The 20,909-nt window shown below is 41.1% G+C and overlaps 1 protein-coding gene across 1 annotated transcript; it reads left to right on the forward strand.

Moving 5' to 3' along the window:
* The first annotated feature begins 533 nt into the window (after positions 1 to 533).
* Positions 534 to 18,167, forward strand: cbln1 (cerebellin 1 precursor). The gene is made up of 3 exons (XM_026365914.1): positions 534 to 1,079; positions 2,670 to 2,789; positions 15,758 to 18,167. Exons 1-3 carry the CDS (start codon positions 822 to 824, stop codon positions 15,953 to 15,955), a joined length of 576 nt encoding a protein of 191 aa, XP_026221699.1. The 5' UTR covers positions 534 to 821; the 3' UTR covers positions 15,956 to 18,167.
* Positions 18,168 to 20,909: the final 2,742 nt, after the last annotated feature.

Consider the following 20,909-nt stretch of genomic DNA (forward strand, 5'->3'; position numbering starts at 1 on the left):
TGTGTATCTTACATGGCTCCCCCTTCACAAGGACTTGTGCTGCTGTCTGCGGGTCACCTGTGAGCTGCTGGGGGCTAGTGTGTGTCCGGGTGGGCGAGTAAGAGAGAGAGAGAGAGAGAGAGAGAGAGAGAGAGAGAGAGGAAGATGTAGGAATTTAGACATTTGAGAATAAAAAAGAGTTCGTTTGTTTGGGCGAAAGATTAAAGAGAGAGAGAGAGTGTGTGTGTGTGTGTGTGTGTGTGTGTGTGTGTGTGTGAGATGTTGGATAAAGTCGTGGGGCGGGGAGGGGCGGTCCGCACGCGGTGATTGGCAAATATCGAAGACGCGCACGCGCTAATCTGATGATGGGATCCGTTACGGGGGTGGGGGGGGGGGGGGGGGTGAGGAAGGCTCGCGCGCCGTTTGAAACTCTCCTATCTCACGTATCAATAATTCAGGCGCGCGCGACAGAGAGCAGACGGAGCTCCCCCCGCGCGCTATGAGTCCTGCTGCCTCGTCGTCACTCGTCCAGGGCCCCTCCGCACCGCGCGCGACTCCCCGCTCACCGCGCGTCTGAGTGAAGCGAGACGAGAAGAGAAGAGAAGAAGGAGCTGGACAGTGAGAGCTCGGCCGGAGACACGGGGGGAGCCAGCTGCCTTTTCCAAGAGCAGGAGGAGAGCCGCGCTCGCAGCTGCAGGCGAACTGAAGACAGGAGCGCGGAGCGGCACCTGGTCGGACGAGGTCCAGCGAGGGGAAACACCGGGAAACTCTCCCTGCGTGACTTCTTCAAACGGGGACTAGACCCGCGGTGAACGGTGTGAACTTCGTCGTCCTGCTCCGGTATGTTGGCGTTTTGCCTGCTGAGTGCCGTGTGGCTCGCGGCGAGCCCGAGCCGCGCTCAGAACGAGACGGAACCGATCGTCCTGGAGGGGAAGTGCCTCGTGGTGTGCGACTCCAACCCGACCTCGGACCCCACGGGCACGGCGCTCGGGATCTCGGTGCGCTCGGGCAGCGCCAAGGTGGCGTTCTCCGCAGTCCGGAACACCAACCACGAGCCCTCCGAGATGAGCAATCGGACCATGGTCATCTACTTCGACCGGGTAGGAGCCTTTGTATCATACTGTACTTTAAACTAGAAATAGCAGTAGAGCAAGTTCAGGAGCGTTTTCACTGGTGGTACGGAGCTTTCCAAGTTTCAGGGCGCGCTTGTGTGCATGTTGCCAGGTGTGGTGGCAACAAACAAACAGCCTGGAGGGAAAATGTCACATATGGTCTGTCCGATTTTACAGAAGCATCTGAAACGGTAGAAAACGCTGCTGCGCTTTCTTTTTGTTTCTCCGCCTCCACTTCCCCGAGAGCGCAGCGCTCGGTGCCGATGGATCTAAAACACGCCGCTGGACACAGTGAGTGCGCACATGTAATAAAATATAAAAAGAGCTCGGCGCAGTCCACGGACCGGTTTGAGGACTCTGGAAACTGGGTGATGGGTGTCTGCACCTCGTGGACAGCGGACACGACCCAAAAGTGGAGCGGGAACAAATCGGCCTCGCTACTGTCCCTTTTTGTTTTTTTATAGGTAATACTTTTCCAAAGTGGTTTTCAAAGTATAGCCTGGGAGGCTTTCAAGTATTTCAACTTTCTGAGCCGACAGTGTGGGATATGGGAACCGACATCTCGCCAAATAATTTAATAACGGCAGGTCGTGAGGGCGAGGACTTCCCCGCCCGCCGTTAAAGGTTAATTCTCCATCAAACTGCTGCTCAATTACACGCCACAGTTCGCCTCCGCCCATAAAACCAGACATTTGGCTGCAGAAAATGCATAATTGAAAATATCATTTGAAAGATTGATTAAGTTCCCTTATTAAGTTTAAAAAGCCTGGATGAGAGCAGAGCTGTTCCCCTCCATCAGTGGGGAATCTGAGTCCCCTGTCTGAAGAAATAAGAGAGAAGCCGATCAGTTTGAATAGATTATCACTGGAAAAGGAAAATGCGATGCGAAGACAGATTTTAGTCCACAAGTAGACAAGTAGACACATAAAGAGTCGGAGGGGCCGCGGCTCATTGTCCCTCTATGGGAAGTCTGTGTTTGCTTTTGTGTGTTACTCAATAAATCTGTAGTAATGTTTGTATGCACTCATGTGATCTCTTCCTCTCTGTCTTCCTCTCTGTCTTTCTCTCTGTCTCTCTCTCTGTCTTTCTCTCTGTCTTTCTCTCTGTCTCTCTCTCTGTCTTCCTCTCTGTCTTCCTCTCTGTCTCTCTCTGTCTCTCTCTCTGTCTCTCTCTCTGTCTCTGTCTTTCTTTCTGTCTCTCTCTCTGTCTCTCTCTCTGTCTTTCTTTCTGTCTCTCTCTCTGTCTCTCTCTCTGTCTCTCTCTCTGTCTCTCTCTCTGTCTTTCTCTCTGTCTCTCTCTCTGTCTCTCTCTCTGTCTTCCTCTCTGTCTTCCTCTCTGTCTCTCTCTGTCTCTCTCTCTGTCTCTCTCTCTCTCTCTCTCTCTGTCTCTCTCTCTGTCTTTCTCTCTGTCTCTCTCTCTGTCTCTCTCTCTGTCTCTCTCTCTGTCTTCCTCTCTGTCTTTCTTTCTGTTTCTCTCTCTGTCTTTCTGTTTCTCTCTCTGTCTTTCTGTCTCTCTCTCTGTCTTTCTGTCTCTCTCTCTGTCTCTCTCTCTGTCTTTCTCTCTCTCTCTCTCTCTCAGGTTCTGGTAAACGTTGGGAAGAACTTTGACGAGGAGAGAAGTAATTTCATCGCGCCACGTAAAGGGATTTACAGTTTTAACTTCCACGTAGTCAAAGTCTACAACCGCCAAACCATACAGGTAGCACGTGTTCCTCCTCTGTTTGTCTTTTATGTGCATGCGCCCCCCCCCTCACACACACACACACACACACACACACACACACACACACACACACACTGATTTTCCCCCTATTACAGCTGCAGATCCGCTGCGCTGCCGGTCTAACAGATCAGCAATATGATCACATCCGATCAGAAATAATCAATATGTGTGCGGGAGGGGGGGGGGGGGGGCAAAGCCAAGTGAAGCGCGTGGGGGCCAGCACGAGGAGGGGGCGCGCGCGCCTCGGCGGCCGTGTGTTTCAGCACCGCGGACAGCGACGCTCCAGCGTCTGCCTCCTGTCTTCTATGAAAACGAGGCAGCAGGCTGACTTTAGAGGATTAAAACATTAAATGAATGCTGAACAGAGCAAATAGAGGCAGGCATTTTAATTTTCTCTCTCTCTCACACACACACACACTCACACACACACACACACACACACACTCACATGGCTTTCACGTCGAAATACCGTGTTCTCCGCTCATTTGCTTCACACACACTGCCTGCAGCGTGCCCCGTCACAACTTTGCTTTCATCCTCCCTAACAACTCCATTTCACTGCACTTTAGATGCAGTCTCCATATTCTTTTGATGTGTCAAGCGATAGGAAGCACTTGAGCTGTCTCAAGCCCCTTTCCAACAATTAACATGCACATGATGACGATTTACAAGCCACACAGTGTTAATTATAATGGATCTCATGCAAATTAAACAGTTGTGTAATTATGCTGTTGGATCCCCAGGGCTTTGGCATTATGTTTTGCTACTTATACTTTATTATTGGAGTCTTGAATTAATTAGCATGGCAGCAGCAGTAACAACAATGACAACAACAAGGAGGGCGGGCGATATGAGAGAGGGGAATGCTATGTCAGGCTCCGTGCATACTTGCAGTCATTTGTGTGTGACTGAATGCAAATAGACCGTGGATCGCAAACACTTGACTCGTGGCACTGAGGTAATTAAGTCTGTCATACCATGCAGAACACAGTGGTGATAATGCCTGTCACATTACCATTGTTGCTGTTATTTGTGCCAGTTGGCTTTGTTCTCAGTATGAAACCACAATTTAGCCATAAAAAAGCAAAAACAGAGAATTGGTGTAGTGCCATTTTAGATTTTAGATTTCGGATTTGAGCAACCAGAATCTTTAGGCTACAAGCTAAAGCACTTGAGGTCAAGTCATGTTTAGTCTAAATCCTCTGAAGCCATAAAGATGAACTGATTTTTAAAGTTTAGCCTTGCAAAAAAGAAATACAAAGCCTTGTTCTGTCATGTTTCTGATGTGAAACAGACAGGTGTAGGTTGTCCTCTCTCCTCCAAGCATCCAGCCTGTGTGCTACTCACCCTCAACCTCCTCCACTCATCCGCCCATCCATCCAGCACATCTGCTGTGTTGAAAACTCCCACTGTTTGATTGCCTTAGAGGCAGCTACTGTGGCGCATGCTGGAGATGAGAGACAGCAGGAAAAGGAGAGTGCAGGGATGGGAAAGGATGAGAGACACTGAAAGGGGCAAGGGGAAAAGAGAGAGGGAATGAGAAAGACAAAAAAAAAGAAACGGGGAGTGGAAAAATGGAAATAAAGGAAAAGAAGGAAATAAATGGAAGCGAAAAGGAGTAAGAAGGGTAAACAAGACAAGAATAAAGGTTCGACAGGAAGGACAGAATAAGAAAGAGAGAGAGAGAGTTAGGAAGAAAACAAGACATCATGAGAAACTATTGATCAGGGGACGCTGGGCAGATGTGCGAAAGGATAAACAGTTTGTTCCATCTCTCATCAATCGTCTCCTGTGGAAGGATCTATCTACCTGTGACAGGTGAAAGAAGTCAACACAAAACCAAATACAAAAACTCCTTTTCCCTTTTTATTTGCCTATCAATTAAATACAAGTATTGCAAATCACATACAGTGTATGCTCAGATCTGAAGGGAAAGCCATCACTCTACCCACACAGCCACACATCATCCATGCTGAAGCGCCCACTAATGGATAGCTTACTTACATTGTTCTTGAAAATCACCTCCATATCAAACACTTTTTTCTAAAACAGGGTTTCAGGTGGAACTGTTTCTATTTACTACACTTGGCACTGCTCTATATTGAAATGAAATGGAAGCAAATAAATTTCATCTTTCTTAGCGTACAACTTGTACCTGCGGCTAGGAACAGAGAGCTCGCAGAGCTGAAAGACAAACACGGAGGGGATATAAGCACTCCGCAGGATGAGGTCCTCTCTGGGTGGAGCTTTTTCATTGTTTTAAAAGACTGAAATAGCGTCTATTAGAACTCATTTGAGGCATTAGACACGGATTTATGTGGCCTCTGTAGGAGCTTTAGCATAATCGAAACCAAAAACATGTAAATTAGATGTTAGTGTTGTTTTAAATACGTTTTATTTCACCCAATACTGGATCTAAATTTGAGGTTTAATTTAGAGTAAAAATCACAGAGCACATTATCCTGTGTATTAAAGTGTCATTTTCCCATTGATAGAAGAACACCCGGAGGCACGGCTTCGAGGAGATAATAGCACACTTCTCCAATACGAAGACACTTTCCCTTTAACATACTACTCTTTGGTTTTTTTTTAAGTTGTTTTATGTTTTGTAGGGATAAAGCAGCTTTTTTCAAATGGAACCCATGTTTGTACTTTGTTTTCTAGAATACACACGTTTTTCTGATTTAACTTGGATCCCTGAGGTCATTTCATAGCAAACATTTCCGTTTTCACATGCTGTGTAGCTCATTCAGAGCAGCAAAGACCTGGTAGCTGTACTGTTTACTGTAGCAAGAAGAAATAACTCCCCATAGCATGTTAACATACAAATGAAGCAGAACTGTAAATAGGCTGTTGAGCAATACGTAGGTGGTTGGATATTTTGAACAGGGTGAGTGAGAGACCATAGAACGTGATGTCATTTCCAGACCATAAATTCACAGTTGCTCTTTCAGCTGCATAAAAAGCACAGATACTAGTTTTTATCCAAAGTTTCTGTCTAATGCTTTTTTCACAGCATTCAAACAAAACAGACATTAGGTGACCGGCTGAGTGCAGGCTTAGAGTGACACATATACACTGGAAGCAAATCTTTTTTACTATTTAAAAAAAATTGTTTTTGAGAAACATATAATCATATATTTTATTTAATCCATAATGAATGTTGTGACTGTGTTAAATGAGGCTCCTCTCTGATTAAAATGGTTACAGTGCTGTCACATAGTGCTTACGCCGTATAAGCACCACTTCATTAAACTGCTGGAAAATTCTCTTTCTAAAAGACACTTTTTAAAGATTAATATGTGTATAGAAGCATTGAGACGAATCTCAACTAAAGCCACTAAAGTCCCTTCTTGATAAGCTTTGAATATCATCAAACAGTTTATTTGGTATAGTCTCACTGCCTATGAAGCTTCCTACTGCAGACAAAACATGTCCATCCTTGCTGCAGGAAACAAATACAGTCATTGTATAGACACAAAACTATATATAGACAAAAAAAGTGACAATCCCACTAGTGTTCCTCTACCTTTTCTCAACTACAGTGGTGGGCTACGTTGTGGTCTATGGCGGGTCATCCACTGTAATTATGTATGAACTCTTGATTTACCATTGATACAGTCAGTAAAAGCTTTCACCTCACATAGCCTCTCACTAATTACCAAGTTGGTGGTTTAGACAAGCTTGAGCTAACAGCTTAGCTTAGCAAGAATGCACATGTAAAAGGGATTGTAATAACCTCCTATCATGTATCATGTAAGACTGAGGACGAGGGTGAATGTCACAGTTTAGTTCAGTAATGTGTTGAACTGGAAACGCTGCATAGACAGAATGGATGGATGGATGGATGGATGGATGGATGGATGGATTGGACTTTAACACAGTTGGTTTCATGTTTTCCTTAACATTGTTTCTTTACTATGAACATGATTTTTAACCATTTTAACATTTTAACTGTGGAGTGTCTTCTGCCTCTCTAGAGGCCTTGAGGGTAGAGACATGTGTATATAGTTGTTTAGAATGAAGGACGTAAAACCAACAAAAGTTGGTGTGTTTCACTGTTTAAGCATTATCTCTGTTCACTCTCATATGGTGGTTAAGGCCAACAGCGCCTCAGAAATAGCGAGAGTGTGAGAATAAAGGAAATATGTGTCACTACACTTCCAACGTACTATGTGTTTGAAGAAAATGAGTGGCCGGCAGCACATTGACGCGTTACACCAAGAAGTGTGAACAGAATGAACAGCAGGCACTGAGTTATGACAAAGAAAAAAATAGAAATAGACTAGCCCTGTGCTACTGGCTCAGACAGTGATCATCTTACGCAGTGGAGATGCAGGGAAAAGACAGCCAAGTGAAAGCCACATAAATAAACATCTTATCTGTTCCTATGTTCTCTTGCCTTTGAAGTGGTGAAAGGAGAAAGTGGGAAGAAAAGACAAGATAATGGAGTTGGTTTGTCTGCAGCTGACCAGAGAAACAGTATATTCTGGGAGCTGTCAGGCCCACACACAATAGATTTTAGTTGCTTGTTTGTGAGCTTGTTTCAAGGGCGGGTTTAGACATTTCGGCTGTACCAAAGTAAATTCTGACCCCTTGTATTTTACCTCAGTGTTTGAATTTCCTGTTTTACAATAAACACCAAGTAGCCAACGTCTGAGAAATGTCTGAGTGTATGTGCTTTAGATCTACATAACCATCATCCTTTTTTGTCTTTTGTGACACTTTAATGGATTTAGTTGGGGAGGGGAAGATACGGCAGTGACCAGTGTGATGACGCATCCATTAAAATCACCCATTGTCAGAAGCTGAAGGATATGATTTCTGTGTTCTTCAAAGTGGAGTATATTAAGTTAACGTGTTAGGAGAAGAAATATCTTTATAAAAACATGTGCTCACCACTCCTGATGTGTGAATGTCGTTTGTAGATAATTTCATATGGTAAAAACCTAATGGGGAAACTTTTACAGTGTGTTTTCAACTATGGTTTCGCTCATAACAGATGGAACCTCTCATCTTCTGCACACACACACACACACACACACACACACACATGCACAGGAACCAGCATGGCGAACCTGGTGCAAGTCCCGTTCATTTTCATTGAGTCAACCTATACTCAATCTTTCTCATTTTGACAGGACATTATAAAAAGTTTGAGCCCATGTGCAGACAGGGGAGGTGTTGCTCAAAGGATTATTTGAAAATTCACTGAACAAGAATAATACAAAGACCCAACATAGAGTGAGTCATTAAACAGCTGCTTAAAAAAGTGCATTTACATTTTACATGTCAGCCGCTGAACCACTCAGGATTTTCACCACAGTCACAAATCAGTTATTACAAAAATTCTTCCTAAAACATACAGTTGGATTCATAAATACTCTAATGCACAGATAAGGTTTTTTGGAATTAGTCCTCTGTACACTAGCACATTTAATTTTTAACAACAGAATTTACAGCTAATCTTTTTTTCCATTATTTATGGACCTAACTGTACTTAGATGACTCTCCAGCTCTAACTTTTATTTATATATTTGTAAAAACTTCACGGAAACATCATTTCAGATGTTTGAACAGGCGTTGACTTCAAAGTGAGGAATGTGCATTAAATAATCATACAAACCATTGAGTGTTTCACTTGGTTAGAGATTAGTTCAATCACCCCGTATGGCTCACTGTAGCTAACAGCTTCACAGACTGTATAAGCCTGAATTCTACATTACCTTTATCCTAAAAATGGCAAACACTGTGTCACCCAAACTGTCACCCAACCTGAGCAGATTTCTAACTCTGATGTTAAAGTACAGTAGATGTACGCTACTTTAACCAGCTTCTATTTATCAGTTACGTTTTTCGATGTAGCTCTGACACCTGTGGCTGCTCAAACAACAGATATACTCAGGTCAAAGAACTACAGTTACAGTATAATGTATAGAAATAAAGTGGTGCAAGAAAACCAACAAAGATGAGAGGTGAGAGTAAACGTGCTGTATGTCTTACTATATATCTGCTAGTACAGTTGGATGGGGCACAGTAATAGGCTGAAATGACCTCTACATTTGAAACTGGTTTGCTGAGATTGATCCTACTGGATACGACACATACAGCAAACAGTTGATGAGTATGGTAGCTAGTTTAATTTCCATTGTTTTGTTTTGTTTCTTGTAAAGGCTAAATCGCAGGAAACATACGACTGTCTGGTCTTGTTGAAATTCTCAACTGATTCATCTTAATTATGGCTCCTCTTTTGCTGTGCATTGACATTTAGCAACTGATGATTCAGAGTTATATTTTTTGCCTTTCACTAAAAAGGAAATATGGCGGAAGGATTCTTAAGCCTGTGGTTCCCCCACCTTAATGATGTTTTTCCCTGAGGCAGTATTGATGAAGACTAGTGAAGATTTGCTGACATTTGTAAGATCTGTTTTTGCGCCCTGGTCTATAATGTAAATAGTTTTTGTTAAGTTCTGACCTTTCCTGTGCTGCCTCCATCTGTTTGCATCATTTCTGCTTAGTTTTTTTTTTTTTTTTACTTGCAAGCTGCTTCTACTGAAACTCTAAAAAAAACAAACTAAAAAGACTACAGTATGTGACAACACATCACCTTCAGGATCTAAAGCCTAATGCTGTGTTTACACAGGAATAAATCACATCTTATTTAGCTCTTTAAATAGACAACAATTAAATTACATGTGATACAGTGTGACAGTGAGCCAGCATGCACATTACCAGGACTCGGAAACTGAAGCAGGTAAATTAAATTCAGCAAGCATTAATTTTTTATTTACACTTGTGCTTTCCTACTGTGAAATGTCAAAAGCTTTTCTGCAGTAAAGGCTGCACCACATACACCTACCAAATCATACTAGGAAACATCAGAGTAGATGGTACAAGATATATACCTTTACCATATTTAGAGCAGATAAATTCACATTTGCTTGTTAAAATTAGTCAATGTGTAAAAAACCTGGACAATTAGACACCATGTCCTCTCTGTTTTCTACAGTATTTATGTACACATATCCCTCCCTACAGCTTATTATAAATGGTTTCCAAACACTGCCGTGACCCCACTGAGAGTTGTACAAACCAGCTCTCAATGGGCGACTGTATTTCTATAACACACAACCTGTAGGTTTCCACAATATCAGCACAAAAGGTGCTTCAATGAAAAACAGCAATCTGAAAATATAAAAAAGCTTGTTGAAAACATCCAATAAATACACAGAGCTGACCTAAATAAAGCCTCCTGGCCAGCACAGATGTTCCTGATTCTAATGCTGAGGGAGCCTGAGTATCAGGGCACAGCTTTTTTTTTTTTTTTTTCATAAAATGCAAAGCACGCTACTATGGACGATGAATTCAGGACTGTGGGCAGCAGATAACGATTTTAGACATCATCACCAGATTCACACACATATTTACTGAAAAATAGCATCACTGACAATCCCATGTACTTACCATTGCTTTATTGATCACTGTCTGCCAGCAGTTATTCTCTCACTCACACTGAACTGTTGATGAGTGCAAGTTTTTCCACAACACACCTTTTAATGGTAAAACGAGTGTGGTGACAGTGCTAACCAAATTAATATTATGAAATCACCCGTCTTCACTGCTGCAGTTAATCATGAAAGCTTCTTTAGGTGTGTCTGTACACGCATAGAGAGTGTACAATAAGAAGGTGTGAATTTAAATGTATGTACCTCACAAATCAGATTTATTAAGGAATTCCGGGTAGTTCAGTCTCAACAGAAAAAAACATCAGGAATGAAAGTAAAGAAATGAACAGTGGCTGAGATAATCTACATATTCCATCTTTATTTGAAGTAAGAACAGGTTTAAGGTTTATTTACTGTAGTGTACCCGAAACTTTGACAACTGTAGAAAACTTCCACAATAAGAAACCGTTTTAAAGACAGACTGTGTCACAGACCCCAGACAGAGACACCATTATGTATGTGTCCATCTCCATGTCTCTGTCTGTACACAGAAGGATGGGGAAGACCAAATCGAAGCAGGCGGGGGAGAAATATAGAGGCAATACGAGGAAGAGCTAAGTAAAGCAGGGCTAATGAAAACATGTAGAGTTCAAAGAAAAGGAAAGGACGTGTAAAAATATGTAGAGACAACGAGAGAAAAAAAATATATAGACAATGAGAGACAGGAAGAAAAAAAATATCACAGTGGTGTCAAGACCGTTGACTGGACAGGAACTGATGATGCAATAACAGGATGTCAACACATCGTGGGTATTAAGTGCTGCATGAGATGTCAGACATATCAAGAGCCAGAGTTTTCCTCTACCTTCTTCTCTTTCCCTTCCAGCTTTCTCCTCTTTCTGCTTCCTCTCTCTCTCTCTCTCTCTCTCTCTCTCTCTCTTTTGTTATCCTATCTCTCTGTTACTCAGCCACTTAATTGGTGCTTATGCATTAATGAATGCAGATCGATTGAGGCCTGACACGATGCGCAGTCCTATTATCATGCTTTTATATTTATGGCTGGTAATTGTAAGGGTGTAGTTGACAGATTGTGTGTGTGTGTGTGTGTGTGTGTGTGTGTGTGTGTCCGTGAATGCTGTGGGGTGGGAGGTGAGGGCACATATTAACACACAGGCACACTCGGTACATGCTTTTTATTCATACATCCGTGTGTGTGTGTGTGTGTGTGTGTGTGTGTGTGTGTGTGGCTTGTCTGTGGTGACCACAGTCTCATCCTTCCAAAGCCACTGTCACAGCTTTATTAGAGCCATACATCATTGGCACACACACACTGACTCAGTGTCTGTGTGTGTGTGTGTGTGTGTGTGAGAGAGAGAGAAGAAGAAAGAGAGATTTGAACCTTTCAGTGCACTGTTCCACTGTTTTCTGTAACTGCTTCTATAAACATAATAAAAAAAATAATATAATTTTTTCTATAATGGTCAATCGGTTTTCTGTATTACTTACTGTACTTGTGTTTTATACTAATGAAGAAAAGCTGTCACAGTAACATTAAAAGCCACGTCACACATATAATCAGGAGGTACAAAGTACACATGCCTCGAGCAGCAGCTTATTTTATTACAGAGAATGAGTTTTGCTCTGAGTCGACTTTTGTGAAAAAATTTACAGGAATTTGGTACGACGCCCAAACTGTTCTTCTTGCTCCATGCGCCAAATATAGCAAGGCCGCTTGTCGTGGGATGGTGCAGTAAACAGTTTTTTGGCTTTTACACTGTACATAAAGTCTTGACTTGCCTCTCACAAGCCAAAAGCCAAATATCACACAAGCATCTTGGCTCTGAATCTGTTAACCGTACCATCACGTTTTAACCGAGTCAGCGTGGAACTTCTCTACAACGGAGACCTTTGTGTGAAGCCAAAAAGCCATTATTTTAAGTGATACATGTATAAGTGGGTTTAGGTAAACAACAGGGCAACACCTTCTAATAATAAACTGAAACATAGAGCTGTGGTGTGGGTTATGTGGTTGTGAACTGAAAATAACAATAGAAATAAAAAACAAAAAGACTAAATCAGGGTATATATATTTTTATAATGCTTAACATTGATCAATATGTACATTTTATTTAGGAAAGGAGATGCATTCAATGTGTTGTGGTGCTTACCACTGATTTAACATTTCTTTCTCACTAGGAAGCTCCACAGGCTATCTTTAAAGACGTATATCCAGTTTAAGATTGAATCCTACACATTGTAATCTATGGTTCTAAACTAATATTTATTAATAAATCATAATGTCATACTCTTCACAACCAACATGGTCTAACATGTATGCGCATTAGGCTCGTTAGGTTCTGCTTGCTGGACTACATGTCAGTAGTTTTTTACTTTTACAAAGCTTGTCTCAACGGGACTTTTCTGCTGTTCGAGCTTGCATCATGCCTGTCACCATACAATTCAAAATTGCATTTGCTAACACGAATCCTTTGGTTGCATCTCTCCACATACAATGTCGTTTTTAGTCCAGTTCAGTGTCACCTGTATTGTGAGAATATGGGGGCTCAGCTTGCCATTTGGTAGGTGTTTATATTTAGTAGTCTGTACCAGTGGTGGATTTTATGCTGCAACATTTGATATTTTAGTGCACAACAAATATGTTGTCTTCTTTAGTAATACATTCAGTGTCAATATATTTAAAAATGACCAAATATGTAAATTAACATTTACTTACTTACTAGAAAAAGTCCTAATTACTATGAGTTTTCCACAAAATGTTGTTGCTGTTGCAAGTTCGTTGTACGTAAATAAACTTAGTATCCACAAAACATGGTTGAATCTTGAGGGATCCCAGTTATTGATGATGGTTACACAGCAGGATGAGGTCCAAGTTTCTTGTTTCTACATCTTCTTTCAGTGATTGAAGACTGTTTGAAACAGTCTGTAATGTTTCCAAGAGTTTGTAACCAACCAGGATGCATACTAATGAAGTAGTGCTTTTAGGGAGGCTGCACTCTGTATTCTTGCAGTGAGGCTAAAAACTGGTAAACTTCACTAATGTAAAGTAGACACACCACAGCATTGCTGGTATTAGGGATTTCATTATCTTTATGAATTGTCCTGGCAAAAATGTCAATGTTGTGGTTCCTTGGAAATGTACTGAAATGTACATTTTAATTCAGTAAAGAAATGTCTCCAATATAAAGGAAATATTAAAGCTACTAAAGTTTGAAACTTCATGACTTTAGTGACCCTTTGCCATCATGAGTGGTGTTTTTTTGTCATTGTTTTAAAGACTTTTGAACAGTTGGCACTTCTGTAGACTGCTGCGGGAGAATGAATATGAATCAGAAGAGGGAGTGTGAAAATGTCAAACTGTGAAGCAGAACCTGAATAAACATGAACAAGAAGGAGAGTTATTTTCCCTATAGCACAAGATGTGTTCAACAGGAGGCGAGTTCAGGTCAAACAGGCAAAACAACGCTCTCTCTTGTCATGCCGAGTGACACCGTCTATGTCTTGTCTCACATGGCCACCACGCATACAGTAAGTGCAGATGCTACTGTAAAGGCTGTATGACAAAAACATTTTAGTTTCAACAAAGATAAAATCCTCCCTTTGGAGTAAGAGACACAATGATCACACTGGAAAGTATACCATTTGAAAACAACTAGCACCAGCATTAGTTAACTAATAAAAACTATTAGTTAAATGTCAATATATATTAAATATGTCAATATATTTGTACATATATAATACAAATAATACATTTTCTTCTTCTTATTAATGAATTAATGAATTAATTTATTTATATTATTTTCCTGGCCTCAGCAAATGTTTAATATATTTACTGACCTGTGCTGTGTGCGTGTTCATTCTGCAAATGTAAAAAAAAACAGCTTAAGTATAGTCTGAGTGTTTTCACACACACACACACACACACACACACACACACACACACACACACACACACACACACACACACACACACACACACACACACACAGATTCTGATTTGCCATGTTCACTTTGCTATTAAGAGGAGTGCTGGGCTAAGAGAGCTCTTGACTCTGACAGGCTCTCCATCTCCTGCCCACACACAAACACACAACACACACACACACACACACACACACCACACACACACACACACACACACACACACACACACACACACACACACACACACACACACACACAGCCTCTCTCCTGACCATCAGGTAAAATGAGGTGGGTAAGTGTATAATTAGGGGACATTTATGACAGTTTTCCATCAGTTAGCAACAGCTTTACAGTTTCCTGCTTCCAAAAATATTTAGCGCTCAGACGAGATTTTGAATTTGCTCAAAACTTGTGTCTGAACTGTTCCATGTAGTGAGCTGGTTACAACACGGACATGTGAGAACATAAGCTGGAGGATGGTAGTTGTAGCTTTAATAGTAATAGAATCCAATCATCTGTGTTAGAAATCTGCTGTAGCGAGGCCGTCCACCCAACAAAGATAACAGTATCAATCAATTCATCAGGTGCACTACAACAACATATGTTTCTGTTCATGTGACATCTCTCTTTGATGATGGGAGGGAAGTAGGAAGTCTGGTGGAGTAATTATAGAGTAACAAAGGCTACACATCAATGGATTAGATGGAGTAGTCAACAGAAAATTAGGCTTTAACATAAGGGACAGCTGTTCTTATAAGACATGTTGTTTAGAACAGATCAATAATATAAGTATTTCATGCTATTTGTGTGACAGTTTGCCATTGTTTTACCACATTTAAAAATAAATTGGCTGACATTACATTGTATCATGACATAATACACTCACAAATAGTTTTGGATATTTTCCCCTTCCTGATACTAAATCGATCCTCACATAGTCAAGGTATTGTATTTCACAATAAGCTCTCGAATACAGTAGAAAACTAGCTCTGTGTAGTTTCTGTTTCCTTATCCAGGTACAGACATTTTTCATTTTCAACATTCATTTCAGTTTCTTTTGGAGCCTCACCAGTGCCAGGGGTGCCATAAAACCATTTATGTAGCGAAGCATACAGGTGAAACAAATCCGAGGATGCTTGTTTTTCTGCTGTTGCCCAAAAGAGAAAAAGAGATATGATGAAAGCCATTGTGTGTGTGTGTGTGTGTGTGTGTGTGTGTGTGTGCATGTCATCTAGTCTGGAGAGGGAGGGGACGCGTCACTGACAAGATGCTTTTCCTGATCAAAACATTTGTTGAGTCACACGGATCTGTTGTGTCTGTGTATGTGTGAATGTCTCCCATATTTCTTTCTGTTATGTTAACAGAAACCAGTGTACATTACATGTATAGATAGCATGCTGAATTCTACCCCAGTATTAATATTCTCTTGTGTTATCAATGCATTGTCATGATATTGAGTATTTTTGGTGTGGGCGACTGTATGTCCGTCACTTCTTTCTCAGTCTCCTTCTTCTCCTTTTCGTCCTCTAAACTCTCTCCTTTTCCCACCATACCCAGGTGAGCCTGATGCACAACGGCTGGCCAGTGATTTCTGCATTTGCCGGAGACCAGGATGTGACACGCGAGGCAGCCAGCAACGGTGTCCTGATCCAGATGGAGAAGGGGGACCGGGCCTACCTCAAACTGGAGAGAGGAAACCTAATGGGAGGATGGAAATACTCCACCTTCTCCGGTTTCCTAGTGTTCCCCATGTAGAGAAAGAGGGAGAGGAAGAGGAACAGGCGCAGGTGAAGGGGGTGGAAACAAAGGAGGAGGAGCCTGTGGAAGATGGCAGGTGCAATGAAGACAAGGGAAAGGCAGGTAGAAGAAGAAAAGAAGCGTGGGAAAGGGAAAAGGACACGAATAAGCTGGTGGAAAAGCAGGGGAAGAAGAAGAAAAAGGAGCAAATGTGACAACAGACTTCTGTTTGGGACGCTGCCAAGGAAGGAGGGAAGAAGAAGAAGGAAGGCACAGAACGACCACGCGAGCGTAAAATGAAAGAAGATTGATGGAACCAGTACACGAAAGCATACGGCCAGCGTCTTCACTTCCTCTCCTCCTTTCATCCATCCTTTCATCTGTCCTTTTCCTCCCTCTGTTTTCTCTGTGGCTTGACTGCAGCTTTGGACAGCCAAAACTTTTTTATTCTCTGCTGAAAGACGCAATTGATCATTTATATGTTCCACAGTGCTCTAAAGCCCCGAGTGTACCCCTCCCCCCCTTCCTCCACATTCACCATTCAATCATTAATTCATCCATCTCCATCAATACGCTTTGAAGAATGTTTCTAGAAGAACTGCACTCCACATCGCTCATACAGTGGCCATATTTGTAGTCTTTTCCATTTCTTTGTTTTTATTACACTTGACATAAATTGCACTGATTTTGGATCAGTCTCTACCCTTGAAGCCAAACTTGAACCTCTACAGGGGAAACTCCAAACTCTGATCACAAAATGAGAGGCTAAAGTTGTACTTTACAGCTATAATGACTTTTTATGATTTGGCTTATTCAAATACCAAAACAGGATGAGACAGGATGTGCTTATTTTATTAACAATTACCCAAAAGCACAACCTTTCCCTCAGTGTTTTTCTTGGATAAAACTGAGTACACTCAAACCGGATGTAAATCCCAGTGCCAAGTCCTGTGCTTTGTATGCCCACCATCCACCCTGGCTTCCCCCCCACAGCTCATGAAGTAAATAAATTATGTTCCCATACCAAAAGAAAACTGACTGAGACACGGTTTCTATCTGACATGTGAGGAAACCTGAAGATTTAAATGATAATGCTGCTACAGGGCACACTGATATACATTATTCTGTAATGTACCGTACAGGTTCAGGGAGCAGGAATTTCACACACACAGTTAAATGCAGATGTAATAAAACTGTAGCCAGTCTCTAGTCATGTCTGTAGTTTATCATGACTCTCTAGTGACACTATTACTGTTGCAAGTCACACAGTTACACAAACAGAAAGTAATGCTATACTTTGCTGCCTTAGTGTCTTTATCATCTCTCTGGCAGCCAAACAAACATTCGAATCGACCTCCATCCTGTCCAGCCGTCCTTCCTCCACTCCTTCATCTCCCCTCCATCAGTCTGCCCTCTGTTCTTGGTCTTTCCATTACTGATCTTGTTTTTCAGATTGGTGCCCCTCCCCACAGCCACACACACCCTCCACCCCTCCAGGATCCTCCTCTCTCTTTGACTACTGCTGTTTACCCACAAGTGCAGACTTCTCTCTGTTCCTTTTTTGTATACCTCTGTTATCCCCTCACTCACCTCTCGCTCCCTTGTCCCTCTCCTTCCTCATGTCTGTACTTTCTCTGCTGCTGTACTCGTTTGCCTCCCAGCACGGATCCTTCCTTGCTTTTCTTCAATGTTGGACTTTGGACACTGAAACCAACTTACAACCACAAACTCTATAAATATATATATATAAATATATATATTATACAAATGGATATATAAATATAACAAACAGAATCAAAGCCACCCTTTCTATTCTTCTGGTATTCTGATGATAATAATGATAATACTAATACTGAAACCTGAATCTGGTTAATGACTATAATATCTGTATTTCCGTACATCAGTGTCATATAAATTAAAAAAAATATATTCTAAGAGAAACTTACTAGTGATTGTGTGTGGAAACCTGAGGCTGCCGTTCTGCTCTTCTGATAAAAAAACATGCTTCTTGTTTTTGTTTTGAGTCAAACCAAGATGTGGCTAAAAAGCTAAGACTACTACTTAGAATATAAACCTAAACCTACAGCCTTTTTATTTATCATCATTATTATTATTATTATTACTATTATTATTATTATCTTGACTGTAAAATACATGTGAATATTTAGACTATGACAATATTCTTTACTTTCTCAATCAATCAAATCACTTTATCTACTGTTTTCTTATTTATTTGCTCTGATGAAATCAATAAAATTTCAATTGGACTTTTATTTTTCTTAAACCTACTTTGAGCCTGGCCTGGCGGTTTATTTCCTTGAAGCTGGCATAACTTCTGAAAGCAACCGAGAACATGCACAGCCCCAGGTGTGTTGAAGTGGTGGGCGGTGTTCACTATGTGTGTCTGTCTTGTTATTGTCTCCTTCTTCCTTCACATCTCCGTCAATCTTCACTCAGTCACTTCTACACTGCGTCTCGTTATCTTTTTATTCCTCCGTTCTCTGCCTCGGCTTCTTTTGCTTAATTTTTTTGGCCTTTTCATCTTTCTTTTCTCTCTCTCCTAACATTTGATTTAGGTTTCTTATTTCTCTGCTCCCCCTGTCCCTTTTATTCTTTTTCCTGGCCCTTCTCAACAAACCTCTCTCATTGCTCCTTCCCTATTTATTAATTTTTATTTTTGATTTTTGGTGGATGCTCATCCTCTCTCTCTTTCTCTTTTTCTGTCTCCACTCTGTTGGTTTTTAAGGTTTTGTGGTTCGTTTCTCTCCAGACTCTAATGAGCTCCAGGGGGAAAATTAGTGCTGGAATAACAAGCAAACATCAACATCATCTCCCCTTTTTCTCCAGATCCCTCCTTCCTCCTGCTCTTCTTCCTTCAACTCTTCTTCTTTTTCTCCTTCATCTGCCTTAATTCTTTCACTTTATGACTTGCTTTCCTGTCACTTGATTCTCCTTCCTGTCCTTCCTCTCTCCACTTTGTCTTTGTTGCCTTTCTGCCCCCCTCGCTTCCTCAGACCCATCTCTATGGCAGGTGCTTTCTTCTTTTTTCTCCTCTTTCTTTTAGTGTCCTAGTGTACTTTTTCTACTTCCATTTCCCTCTTTGCTGCCAAAGTCGATATTGGCACCAATATAATACCAGGCTTTTACCCTTAATTAATCAGCACACTTCTGTTTCTGTGCTGGTGTCTAACTCTCTCTGTCACGGTCTTTCTCTTTGACCATGCCCTTCATTTTTTGTTACCTGAATGTAATTATCACTTCAGGTTCAATTCAACTGAGTGTACTTTGAATTACCTGGAGGGATTTACTACTAAGAATATAGGCCCCAAACATGTTCATGTCTCATGTTCATGTTAAGTACATGGGCGTAAATGACAACTGACTGGCCCAATCAATATCGATGTACCTGTAGAGATGATCAAGCTCAGTCCGAAGGATTTTCCTGACCACAGTAGTAAACAAACATGGTGTCCCGTGGTGGAATTTAGTGTCAAACTGTGCATAAACTGCTGCAGGCTACTTAGGGTCTTCTTTGTTACCACTTTTGAGGCCTTTGCTGAGAAGCTTAACACGCGTGTGATATCTCTCCAGTATATATATGAAGCTATAACCAGAAGCCAGTTTGCTTTTCTAAGCAAAAAGCCACAATAAACAAGAGGATACAGCCAGCTTACCAGGGCCTCTAAACTAAACTATATAGCAGGCATTGGCTGGAGTTTCATCTTTAATAGACGTAAGAGTGGTGTCAACCTGGTCATTTTAAGGTGAGAAAAGAATAAGAAAAGTGAATAAACACTGAGTTGTTCCCTGACATTTTTGACCAGTGACGCGATTTTGCTGTCAACGGCAAAGGACGCAGGAGATGAAGCAGTTTGTTATTTTTTCTCATCATTGTTTAGTTTAGGCTAAAATATTTTAAAATCTTTGATAAATAATTGAAAATAGAACATTTTAATTGCTTTGTGTGGTCAGAAATAAAGGGAGTGACAGTCCAACAGAAAATATGTACCTCAGTGGACTGCTTCCAAAACAACTGAAGGTCATTAGTTCATTGATCAATGCAAACTATGTAGTACAATACATCTCATTCAAGATTATGAACACACTTCACGAAGCCAGAACTCAAGTTCCAAGGTTTCAACATTAGGTTGTCATCAAGTAAAGTAATATAAAAAAAAGTCTTATTTTCTAAGAAGATAAATATTCACTATCCAGGCTGCAGTGAGACATCACATCACATCACATTACCTTTATAGCTGCATTTACAGTCAACAGAATGCACCCATGTTAAAAACATGGAATTGAGGCTAATGGCAAATACACACATTTAATGAGAAGTAGACACAAAAATATCTCAAACATACGTCTCACCACAGTGATAGCGACGGGAGGTAAAATACAGACATATGTTTTGTGTCGACATTTCCAACATTCCTACAAAGCCATTACACCATGAAAATTCTGAACTTTAATTTGAGGACCCATGTTGTAGATGGAGCTTTTTCTCCACTTTCTGAATGTTTTTGATTATCAAAGCACTTCCACTTAACTATGCACTATAGTTACTGCTAAAACCTTTCTCTGCCCGTCTTTGCATGTCGCTTATTGGCCAAAATCAGTCTTCGAGATCAGGAATGAAGGTGAACATGACGGTTGATTATTTGATCCTATGCAGTGTTTCTCCATTTAAGAAAACCCACACAGCACTGTGATCTTCACAGTGTCCTGACAAAAAAAATGCAACAGAATTGTCTTTAGCTTCCAAACACTGCTTCTTTGTTGGTGTCAGTGTGGAACAGTGAAGCAGATTTCTTAAAGCTTAAATGACTCGTTTACAGTATGTGTTCCACACAAGCAGTAAAATATTCCACTTAACTTTGTGTATACTGTAATACTGTACTGTAGTATATATTTGTCATAAACGCTGATCTGGTCTTCATCTAAGTCATGAGTATTAACAAATATAATGTGC

The sequence above is a fragment of the Anabas testudineus genome, chromosome 6 (assembly GCF_900324465.2).
Source record: "Anabas testudineus chromosome 6, fAnaTes1.2, whole genome shotgun sequence".
NCBI lineage: Eukaryota > Metazoa > Chordata > Actinopteri > Anabantiformes > Anabantidae > Anabas > Anabas testudineus.

Coding starts and splice junctions, on each gene's coding strand:
- cbln1 (XM_026365914.1), top strand. CDS start 822: ATGTTGGCGTTTTGCCTGCTGAGTGCCGTGTGGCTCGCGGCGAGCCCG. Junction 1,080..2,669: donor TGGTCATCTACTTCGACCGG/GTAGGAGCCTTT, acceptor TCTCTCTCTCAG/GTTCTGGTAAACGTTGGGAA. Junction 2,790..15,757: donor ACAACCGCCAAACCATACAG/GTAGCACGTGTT, acceptor CACCATACCCAG/GTGAGCCTGATGCACAACGG.